This window comes from Misgurnus anguillicaudatus, chromosome 24 (assembly GCF_027580225.2).
Source record: "Misgurnus anguillicaudatus chromosome 24, ASM2758022v2, whole genome shotgun sequence".
Lineage (NCBI taxonomy): Eukaryota > Metazoa > Chordata > Actinopteri > Cypriniformes > Cobitidae > Misgurnus > Misgurnus anguillicaudatus.
Window position 1 is genome coordinate 17,535,211 of NC_073360.2, and position 12,765 is coordinate 17,547,975.

At 34.8% G+C, this 12,765-nt stretch overlaps 1 protein-coding gene across 3 annotated transcripts in view; it reads left to right on the plus strand.

The window, feature by feature from the left end:
* Positions 1-12,765, plus strand: part of cadm1b (cell adhesion molecule 1b) — a 234,965-nt gene that overhangs the window by 165,322 nt on the left and 56,878 nt on the right. For all 3 annotated transcript variants that reach the window (XM_055196277.2, XM_055196276.2, XM_055196278.2), the window contains 3 exons: positions 387-524; positions 5,449-5,607; positions 8,033-8,129. In XM_055196277.2, the coding sequence (XP_055052252.1) occupies positions 387-524; positions 5,449-5,607; positions 8,033-8,129 (394 nt within the window). The remainder of the gene's footprint in view (positions 1-386; positions 525-5,448; positions 5,608-8,032; positions 8,130-12,765) is intronic.

Genomic DNA, 12,765 nt, shown 5'->3' on the forward strand with positions numbered 1-12,765 from the left:
TTCATTTCTCCGAAGGATTTTTTTAGAGAAACATGTTAGGTTAAAGCTGACACTTAAATGAACATAACTGAGAATCTAATAAAGTCTCCTGAGCTATGAAAAAGCAACTTCATAGCATATATAGTTTTCTTCTGGGCATCCTATATGAACACTTTGCACTGCATGATGTAGGCTAACGTTACTTATTACAAAGAACAATATGAGAACAAACCCCATGTGTACATCTTATACTTTTACATTTTTTTAAAGATTTTACTTCTTGATACTCATCAGCAGATCTTAGTAAAATAACAGTTTTTCCTTTAGCGCGGACACAGATCAAAACATTGATCCACATGGAAGAGCTGCCCTCACCATCTCTAATCCTGCTGTTGATCTTCTTCCAGTTCCACCAGGCAACCCAATCTTAGAGTCCCGGGAGGAAATTGTTAGCGAGGGGAACGAGACGGAGATAACCTGCACCGCCATGGGCAGCAAACCTGCCTCCACCATCAAATGGATGAAAGGGGACCAACCACTGCAAGGTTTGACTCAGATTCAAAGTAGATTGTCTTGATAAGTCTGCAGCGATTACCGAATTCTCTGATCTTCGCGTTTTTGGATCCGGACGTAATAATGATTTTTGATCAAGCCTTCAGAAGGTGAATCCAGGGAACGGTGCGGCACGTAGGACTCCAGAAAAGGGATTTCTTCTGGTTTCAGTAGAGCTTAAATAAGTAGCTTTGAATGAACTCCAACTGTTTACCTCCCACTCGGCAAATGCTGCCCACATATTAGGTCTCGCTTGTTAAAACAGCACTGGCTGGCATAAAGGAGTAAGTGTTCAGGCTGGTTAATGTGCTCATAAACAGTTTTTCTCCATTAGACAGCGGGGAGGGTTTGTTGAATAACATTTACATGGACTACCTGGGGAAACAGAGGCAAACCGGGCAGATCATATGGCGATATTTAAACAGAATCTACGTTTAATGTGGCAACGTTTTATGAATTACAAATACTGCAATTTTGTTAAGTGCTCCGGCCTCAGGCGAAAGATTTTCATGTGTTAGATGGATCACATACTAGTGGACGGATCAGAAATGCACACATTAAGGTAATAACTGCTCATCTAATTGAAGTTTGTCTTACTTTGAGCCAAATGAACTCTGGCATAAGCACACAACGAATCATAAAGTAGAGATCATGGTAGAAAGAAGCAATGCATAGCCGGGAGTCTTTATAACTTGATTAACTTGGTTAAATTAAACTTATTTACCGTGAAAGCAGGGTCTTCAAAACCGGGGGTCCACTGCTGAGGGTCCACCAATTATTGTTGGATCTCAAACTACTTTTTCTGCAAAAAAATCTGAACTCAAAGAAAACAAAAACATTTGCCCCTGAATTCAAATGTAATTTTGATCGGTGTAATACAATGTCGTATGACAACAAAAGCATTGTTGCATCAGTGATACTTTTAATGGCTTTGCAATATTTTTTTTTTATTTATAAAGCACAATAAAACAATTGTTGACTATTAAAAAATCTAGAATATGTACAACAGTATGACAATAATAAAAAACATACACTGTTTATGATCAAATGGTCAAAATATGTACCGCAGCTGTCGCTGGGACCGGACCCTTTTACCCAGTATTTAAACATTTATTAGCAATATGTAGATCTGAGGTACTTAAGGTCCAAAGCTGTACGTTTTGAAAGAGTACAGCCCCAGTGACAGCTGGGGTACGTGTTTTGACATTTGTTTTTGACAGTGTAGACCAGGGGTCCCCTAGAAGGTTCAAAGGACTCCCCAGAAAATTTCTGAGAAAAAGGACTAAGCAAAAATCTACCATATAGCCAATTATTTAAATATGTTTTTATTATATCAAATATATCACGAATGAGGCGTTTAGTGTGGCACGGTAGACGCGATTCCGCCTCAATTGCGCGGCTAGTTTGCGCAAATGTTGAGAATTGAGCGCGAGTTGAAAAATTAGAACTTTGGCAAAAACGTGCCGCGTTAACCAATCAGGAGCTTGCTCTAGTACTGACGTGATTACAGGAAGCGAGCGGAGTCGCAGAAACCCCTCCCATAACGCAAATTTCCACATGAATGTCTCGATGACTAGAAATTCACGTGCGAATGAAGCAAGTAAACTCAAAATGTTAAAGCTTCCAACTACATGCGGTAGACGCAAATTTGACGCCTCAAAACGCATCTGATGTGAACCCAGCATAAGACTTTTGCACAGTACTGTATATAATGTATATATACACACTCTAAGAAAGGATGTTTATTTTTAACACATTGTAATGTTTTGTGTTATCTTATTTAACACATTATGTGTCATTTCGTGTTGATTTTGTGTTCAAATAAATAAAAGATGTGTTACAACAACATAGAGTGTGTTGTTCCAAAAATAACACAGAGATGTGTCTAGTTAAATTAAATGTGTTGTTCTTAACTGGACACAAGATGTTTTATTTTAACACATTTGCTTTAAGGGTACATATATATATATATATATATATATATATATATATATATATATATATATATATATATATATATATAGATATAGATATAGATATAGATATATATATATATATATATATATATATATATATATATATATATATATATATATATATATACAGGGAGTGCAGAATTATTAGGCAAGTTGTATTTTTGAGGATTACTTTTGTTATTGTACAACTACAGAGCCCCTGGTCAACCCAAAATGCCAACAAACCCTCAAACCTGAACATTTAAGTAGTAAAAGTAAAATTTTTGGCTTTCTTAAGAGAATGTTTCTATGTACATCACCACTAGGCAACTATCAGTGTGCAGAGCTATCAGGCAACCAAACGAAAAACAAAGATTTTACCATCTCGCTTGTTTTTTTTTTCAACTTTTAAAGTGAGAACAACAAACAAACTCTACACCTACAAAAAAAAAAACAAAACAATAAAAAACAAAAAAATATATAGACTCAGTGACCAATATAGCCACCCTTCTTTTTGAAAACAGTCACAAGCCTTCCATTCACGGATTCAGTCAGTTTCTTGATCTGGTCTGAACCAACATTTTGTGCAGACACAACCACAGCCTCCCAGACACTGTTAAGAGAGGTGTACGGTTTACCTTCACTGTAAATGTCCTGCTTAAGAAGGGATCAAAAGGTCTCAATAGGGTTTAAGTCAGGTGAAGAAGGGGGCCATGGCATTAGTTACTCATCTCTAAGGCCTTTACTGGCCAGCCATGCAGTGGAGTACTTGTGATGTATGTGATGGAGCGATGTCTTACAAAATAATCAGTCTTATTGAAAGATGCAAACTTTTTCCTATACCACTGCTTGAAGAAAGTGTCTTCTACATTACAGGCAGGCAGGCACAGATATATATTATTAAACATGAGCTTGTTGGACCTTTTTGGGTTGAAAATGGAAATAAAAAACAACTCTCAGACCTACTGCCAATTTTTAGAAGACACTTTCTTCAAGCAGTGGCACAGGAAAAAATCGGCATCTTTCAATAAGACTTTTTTATGCAAGACAACGCTTCAGCACATGCATCAAAGTACTCAACTGAGTGGCTGGCCAGTAAAGGCCTTAAAGGTGAAAAACTGATGACATGGCCCCTTCTTCACCTGACTTAAACCCTATTGAGACCTTTTGATCCCTTCTTAAGCAGGACATTTACAGTGAAGGTAAACCGTACACCTCTCTGAACAGTGTCTGGGAGGCTGTGGTTGTGTCTGCAGACTCTGCACAAAATGTTGGTTCAGACCAGATCAAGAAACCGACTGAATCCGCGAATGGAAGGCCCGCGACTGCCATCGAAAAGAAGGGCGGCCACACTGGTCACCGAGTCTATATATATTTTTTTTTTTATTGTTTTATTTTTTTTTTTGTATATGTAGAGTTTGTTTATTATTCTCACTTTAACAGGTGAAAAAAAAACAAGTGAGATGGCAAAATCCCTGTTTTTCATTTAGTTGCCCAATAATTCTGCACACTAATAGTGGCCTAATAATGATGTACATAGACATATTCTCTCAGGAAAGCCAAAATTTCACTTTTACTACTTAAATGTTCAGGTTTGAGGGTTTGTTAACATTTTGAATTGACCAAGAGCACTGTAGTTGTACAATAAAAAAAGTAATCCTCAAAAATACAACTTGCCTAATAATTCTGCACTCCCTGTATATATATATAGATATATATAGATATATAGATATATATATAACTTTATGAGGGCAAGGACTTTTTATATATATATATATATATATATATATATATATATATATATATATATATATATATATATATATATATATATATATATATATATTAGGATGGGTGTCCTTGCCCTCATAAAGTTTGGAATCCCTTGGTGTAGACACATAATTGAAACTTAAACAAGCCCCATTTGACTCGGAAAGAAAGGTTTTTAGTTTTAACAAGTGATTCTATCAAGATTAGTGTAATATTTGGACCGGCTATGGCAAAAGCCCAGTCACCCATTTTCTTCAGCCTGGATCAAGGGACCTATGAGAGTTTCTGATTTGGCAACCTTAAACATCTATCTGATGTAATTATGCTCAAAAAGCAAGTTAGCTTCTGAATGTTGGTGTTAAGGTTTAAAAAGTAACAAAAACTTTACATCTATCAAGCGGTCCATGGGCTTCAAAAGGTTTAAGACCCCTGCCTTAAAGTGTCTCTGATGTACATTAACCCAAGCATTTTTTTGTACCAGTGTCTTATTATGCACTAGCTGCAGGAAAGGGAGTTGAGCTATAGGTCAGTGCAGAGCTGTAATTATTTCCCACTTCATTAGGTCTAAGTAAACGCTTATAGTGTGTGCTGTAATTAGCTCAATGCCCTTGAGATGTGAAATTGTCTTAGGATGAAGGCTAACGTGATGGGCAGTAGCCCTAAATGTCACTTCTGACCTCTGAGCTGCTCTTTATAAATTCATCACTGCCATGTGTCCTGACTCTTTATCATAAGGACACCTAAAAGTGACAAGTATTCTTTAAGAGTTATTTTCAGTAATCGTAATGATTTAGTGGGCAATGCAGGTTCAAATCTTGCTTACAACATTTTCCTATTCCCTCCTAAAGTACTTTATGTCCTTTTTGATAAAAGCAGTAAACACAATATGAAATCCTAGGTCTACATTATAAAACGTGCATCCACTGTGAAAAGCCTAATGGTAACTAACAAACCTGTACTTATGATCCGATGCTTCAACGTCATACAGGTGGCTCCGGGTGCACCCTACACATTGTATTAAACATGGACCCGTCTCTCACAACAAATGATTGTGAAATTTGTATGGAGGTGACGATATCAGTTCACGACCGACCCTTTCGCTCTCTCGGTGACACTGTGTTATTATAAGCAGCCTGAGATGGAGAGAGCTCGCTTGTTATGGCTCACATGTCACTCTCACGCTCTTCCCCAGGTGACTCGACTGTCGAGGAGTTTTACGACAGGATGTATACTGTCACCAGCCGACTTAGGCTCAGAGTCTCTAAGGAGGACGATGGAGTGGCCGTCATCTGCATCGTTGACCATCCAGCCGTGAAGGACTTCCAGGCGCAGAAATATCTGGAAGTACAGTGTGAGTCACCAGTGGGAAAAAAAACTCTAAATCTGATCTCGTCACTTGCATGCTGTAATGAAAGTTACAAAAAACGATTCAGTGCGGTCCAAATGACGCTATACTATACAACACTATACAATACTCCATTTTAGGGAAGTATTCACACTTCAAGGAATAGGTCACCAAATAAATGAATTTTGTCATCATTTACTCATCCTGTAGTTGTTCCAAACTTTTAAATACATTTCTTTGTTTTGCTTAATATAAAGGAAGATATTTTGAAGCAGATCTGGGGCACCATTGACTTCCTTAGTAGGAAAAATAGTATTATGGAAGTCAATGGTGCTCCTATTTCCTGCTTGAATACAAATATTTATGTTTATCAGAACAAATAAATTTATACAGGTTTTGGAAAAACTTAAGGGTGAGTAAATGACAGGATTTTAATTTTTTGGTCAGTTATTCCTTTAACCCTCTGGGGTCCGACCATTTTGGGACACTGGCAGAGGTTCTGACATGCTCTTACATTTGGTCTTTTTTCAGTTGCTTTAAACATATTATTGGCAAGTGTCTCATAACACTGCGTTCAGCACAAACTGGGCTACAATATTATATGAGCTACATGTATGTACATGTTTGTATTTGAGAGAATAATGTTTATGCATGGTTTTAAAAAAAGCAAAAATTTTAAGTCACTTTTATAAGTCCACAAAACCCATACTAAACATGTTTTTACAATACTTTTCTTAACAGAATCTAGTAGTCTAGAGATTTTTCTTTAAAATGATATGAAAATCATGATAGCAAATATACATAAGATTAAATTACTTACATCAGGAATATATCCTCATCCAGTGCGTCTTCCATTGTTCTTCTTAGGTAACGTTAAGGATAAACGCTTCTCTTCCTCAATGTCCAGACATTAATTAAGGTCTTCCTCACGTGTGTGTATAAAGTTTATCATCCAAACATGTGAAATGTCTGAATGTGCACCCTGTTTATTTTCTTTAGTTGACAAAAACACAAAGATTTGTTGTTATTGTGAATGTACACAAATTAAAGAAGACCCTTTACATTTTCAAATGATGTCAAACACGTAAGTGTATGATTATTAATGATGGAGTATTTTAAAGTTGATTCTGATGATAAGGAGAAAACACGTCAAAACGCGGCACTGCGGTTTTGGACCCCAGGGGGTTAAAGGGAACGTGAAAAAGGAAAGAGCAAAATTTCTAAAAACGCTCGCTAAAGTCGCAATACATTTTTTTTTTAACAATTAAAACTGACAGTAACTACCTGTATACCTTACAATCTGTATAGTATGCTTATATTGTGCTAAATACAACACTTTTTCGGGTTGCTTTAGCTCCTACACATGCACGAAGCCTGGCGAGCCCCTCTTCCATTGAATCGTTGGTCTTTAACGATTGATGATTGGCTCTTTTTATTGGAAGGCGGGACTATAGAGCAGCCATATTGAGCGTTTGTTTTCTCATTTTTCATAATAATATTAATAATATAAGAAGACTTTAAATAGCTTCCAAAGATTGTGGCATGCTTTTATAATTATTGTTATATTGATAATCATATTTTTTATGGTGCAGATTTTGGTCATTTTTGAACAGCTTAGGGACCGTCCTTAAAATAGGGACTTGAGTTTGTCCTTATAAGTCTTTTATAATAAATTTGGAATGTCACAAGGGCGAGTATTTAATAACAGTTGGCCTGAACTGTCCCTTTAACCTGGACGAGATCAATGCATTTGCTTTATAATAGACCCTGTCATGTTACTCCAATCCTCGCAATGCTGTCCGCAAAATAATGCATTGATTAAGATGGTATGGTCTTTTGTGGCACGGGAAGTCCTGGAAAGGTTAACCTACCCTTTTGTAATCTTGGCAGAATATTAATTTATTCAGATAGCTGACTGCTCGGGGTGACCTTTGAGAAGAAAAGACAGGAGAGATCGGCTCAACTATAACAGCTTGACATTTTGACTAACATAGATAAAAGAGAAGAAAAAAAAACATTTTACAGTACTGTTAAATTGACTGTTTAAATTCATAACCCCCTCCCTCACAGAGGCTATAAAAATCACGTACTGTCATGTTCGTGCTTCTTTAAGCTCACCGGGGTGACTTAATATAGTGTAACGTGAACGATGAAGCCCAGCAGAGCAACTAAGATCTGCTGCTTTTATTATCATCTTTGTATTAAACATGAATAAATAACACACATGAATATAAAACTGTGCATGCACGGACGATGTGGAAACCTGTTGGGGATGTGTTTTTAATCAAAGTGAAAGAGGCAGCTACTGTATCTGGCTATAGAATGATAATTAGATAGACACAATAGGTTCAAGGGTAGCGAGCTGAATCAATGCGCTGCAGTGCGGCTGAAAATGAGTGTGTGTTTACCTTTTGTTGGGTCTGATTCACAGATAAACCAGAAGTGAAGATTGTGGTGGAGTTCCCAGAGGGTTTGACCAGAGAGGGGGAACATCTCGAGCTCACATGTAACGCTAAAGGCAAACCACAGTAAGTCCTCTGTTTTCTCTAGCGCAGGGCCATTGGGTCACTGTATTACGTAATGTATTTTACAAATCCGTAGATTTAAAAAAAATATATATAAACAGTCATACCTAATCGAATGTTATACAAAGATTTGTTACTTAAGTCCAATAATTAACATCATTTATAGTAATTTACAGTTGTTTACAGTATTAGTGGTGGTCACTGTATGATGTAATGCTTTCTTGCTTTATCTTTGTAAAAATAACATGAGACAGATAGACAGACAGACAGAGAAGATGGACGTAAATGAAGGTTATCCAAAGATGCACTTTGTTACTTTACACACCAGTAATAAACAGCATTTACAGAAATTTACATTATTACTGGTCACTGTATTACATAATTTTTTCTTGCTTTATCTTTGTAAAAATAACATGAGACAGATAGACAGAGAAGATAGACGTAAATAAAGGTTATCCAAAGATGCAATTTGTTACTTTAGTCTAGTAATTAACAGCATTTACGGTAATTTACAGTATTACTGGTCACTGTATTACGTAATGTTTGCTTGCTTTATCTTTGTAAAAATAACATAAGACAGATAGACAGACAGAGAAGTTAGACGTAAATAAAGGTTATCCAAAGATGCAATTTGTTACTTTAGTCCAGTAATTAACAGCATTTACAGTAATTTACAGTATTACTGGTTACTGTATGAAGTAATGTTGGCTTGCTTTATCTTTGTAAAAATAACATGAGACAGATAGACAGACAGAGAAGTTAGACGTAAATAAAGGTTATCCAAAGATGCAATTTGTTACTTTAGTCCAGTAATTAACAGCATTTACAGTAATTTACAGTATTACTGGTTACTGTATGAAGTAATGTTGGCTTGCTTTATCTTTGTAAAAATAACATAAGACAGATTGACAGACAGAGAAGATAGACGTAAATAAAGGTTATCCAAAGATGCAATTTGTTACTGTAGTCCAGTAATTAACAGCATTTATGGTAATTTACAGTATTACTGGTCCCTGTATTACATAATGTTTGCTTGCTTTATCCTTGTAAAAATAACATAAGACAGAATAATAGACAGAGAATATGGACGTAAATTAAGGTTATCCAAAGATTCAATTTGCTATTAAAGTCCAGTAATAAACAACATTTACAGAAATTTACATTTTTACTGGTCACTGTATTACGTAATTTTTTCTTGCTTTATCTTTGTAAAAATAACATAAGACAGATAGACAGACAGAGAAGATAGACATAAATAAAGGTTATCAAAAGATGCAATTTGTTACTTTAGTCCAGAAATTAACAGCATTTACAGTAATTTACAGTATCACTGGTCACTGTATTACGTAATGTTGGCTTGCTTTATCTTCGTAAAAATAAGATAAGACAGATAGACAGACAGACAGAGAAGATTGACGTAAATGAAGGTTATCCAAAGATGCACTTTGTTACTTTAGTCCAGTAATAAACAGTATTTACAGTCATTTACATTATTACTGGTCACTGTATTACGGAATGTTTGCTTGCTTTATCTTTGTAAAAATAACATGAGACAGACAGACAGAGAAGATGGACGTAAATGAAGGTTATCCAAAGATGCAATTTGTTAATTTAGTCTAGTAATAAACGTAATTTACAGTTATTTATAGTATTACTGGTCACTGTATTACATAATGTTTGCTTGCTTCATCTTCGTAAAAATAACATAAGACAGATAGACAGACAGACAGAGAAGATTGATGTAAATGAAGGTTATCCAAAGATGCACTTTGTTACTTTACTCCAGTAATAAACAGCATTTACAGTAATTTACAGTATTACTGGTGGTCACTGTATGATGTAATGTTTGCTTGCTTTATCTTCGTAAAAATAGCATGAGACAGATAGATGAGCGTTAATAAAGGTTATCCAAAGATGCACGTTGTTACTTTACACACCAGTAATAAACAACATTTACAGTAATTTACAGTATTACTGGTCACTGTATTATGTAATGTTTTCTTGCTTTATCTTCAGTAAAATAACATGAGACAGATAGACAGACAGAGAAGATTGACGTAAATGAAGGTTATCCAAAGATGCACTTTGTTACTTTAGTCCAGTAATAAACAGTATTTACAGTCATTTACATTATTACTGGTCACTGTATTACGGAATGTTTGCTTGCTTTATCTTTGTAAAAATAACATAAGACAGATAGACAGACAGACAGAGAAGATGGACGTAAATGAAGGTTATCCAAAGATGCAATTTGTTACTTTAGTCCAGTAATAAACAGCATTTACAGTAATTTACATTATTACTGGTCACTGTATTACGTAATGTTTTCTTGTTGTATCTTTGTAAAAACAACATGAGACAGACAGACGGACAGAGAAGATTGATGTAAATGAAGGTTATCCAAAGATGCAATTTGTTAATTTAGTCCAGAAATTAACAGCATTTACAGTAATTTACAGTATCACTGGTCACTGTATTACGTAATGTTGGCTTGTTTTATCTTCGTAAAAATAAGATAAGACAGATAGACAGACAGACAGAGAAGATTGACGTAAATGAAGGTTATCCAAAGATGCACTTTGTTACTTTAGTCCAGTAATAAACAGTATTTACAGTCATTTACATTATTACTGGTCACTGTATTACGGAATGTTTGCTTGCTTTATCTTTGTAAAAATAACATGAGACAGACAGACAGAGAAGATGGACGTAAATGAAGGTTATCCAAAGATGCAATTTGTTAATTTAGTCCAGTAATAAACGTAATTTACAGTAATTTACAGTATTACTGGTCACTGTATTACGTAATGTTTGCTTGCTTCATCTTCGTAAAAATAACATAAGACAGATAGACAGACAGACAGAGAAGATTGACGTAAATGAAGGTTATCCAAAGATGCACTTTGTTACTTTACTCCAGTAATAAACAGCATTTACAGTAATTTACAGTATTACTGGTGGTCACTGTATGATGTAATGTTTGCTTGCTTTATCTATGTAAAAATAGCATGAGACAGATAGATGAGCGTTAATAAAGGTTATCCAAAGATGCACGTTGTTACTTTACACACCAGTAATAAACAACATTTACAGTAATTTACAGTATTACTGGTCACTGTATTATGTAATGTTTTCTTGCTTTATCTTCAGTAAAATAACATGAGACAGATAGACAGACAGAGAAGATTGACGTAAATGAAGGTTATCCAAAGATGCACTTTGTTACTTTAGTCCAGTAATAAACAGTATTTACAGTCATTTACATTATTACTGGTCACTGTATTACGGAATGTTTGCTTGCTTTATCTTTGTAAAAATAACATAAGACAGATAGACAGACAGACAGAGAAGATGGACGTAAATGAAGGTTATCCAAAGATGCAATTTGTTACTTTAGTCCAGTAATAAACAGCATTTACAGTAATTTACATTATTACTGGTCACTGTATTACGTAATGTTTTCTTGTTGTATCTTTGTAAAAACAACATAAGACAGACAGACGGACAGAGAAGATTGATGTAAATGAAGGTTATCCAAAGATGCAATTTGTTAATTTAGTCCAGTAATAAACGTAATTTACAGTAATTTACAGTATTACTGGTCACTGTATTACGTAATGTTTGCTTGCTTCATCTTTGTAAAAATAACATAAGACAGATAGACAGACAGACGGAGAAGATTGACGTAAATGAAGGTTATCCAAAGATGCACTTTGTTACTTTACTCCAGTAATAAACAGCATTTACAGTAATTTACAGTATTACTGGTGGTCACTGTATGATGTAATGTTTGCTTGCTTTATCTTCATAAAAATAGCATGAGACAGATAGATGAGCGTTAATAAAGGTTATCCAAAGATGCACGTTGTTACTTTACACACCAGTAATAAACAACATTTACAGTAATTTACAGTATTACTGGTCACTGTATTATGTAATGTTTTCTTGCTTTATCTTCAGTAAAATAACATGAGACAGACAGACAGACAGACAGAGAAGAGGGACATAAATAAAGGTTATCCAAAGATGCAGCATAATAAACAGCATTTACAGTAATTTACAGTATTACTGGTCACTGTATTATGTAATGTTTTCTTGCTTTATCTTCGTAAAAATAACATGAGACAGATAGACAGACAGAGAAGATGGACATAAATAAAAGGTTATCCAAAGATGCAGCATAATAAACAGCATTTACAGTAATTTACATTATTACTGGACACTGTATTATGTAATGTTTGCTTGTGTTATCTTACAAATTTTAAGGTCGTTAAAATATAACATAGATAGACAGCCAGACCTAAATGAAGGTTATCTCAAGATGCCATTTGTTATTTAAGTCCAGTAATAAACTGTGTTTACAGAAACTTACATTATTACTGGTTACTGTATTGCGTAATGTTTGCTTGCATTATTTTACAGATTTTAAGATTGTAAAAAATAACATAGACAGACAGATAGACAGAATGATGAATGTAAATGTAGGTTATGTGCAATTTGCTACTTTTGCCAATGTTTGGTTGCAAGGTTGTAAAAAAATAACATGGACAGACAGATAGACAGAAATAGTAATGTAAATGAAGGTTATCCAAAGATGCAATAGATCGATAGATAAATAGATAAAGTGCATTATCTTCTG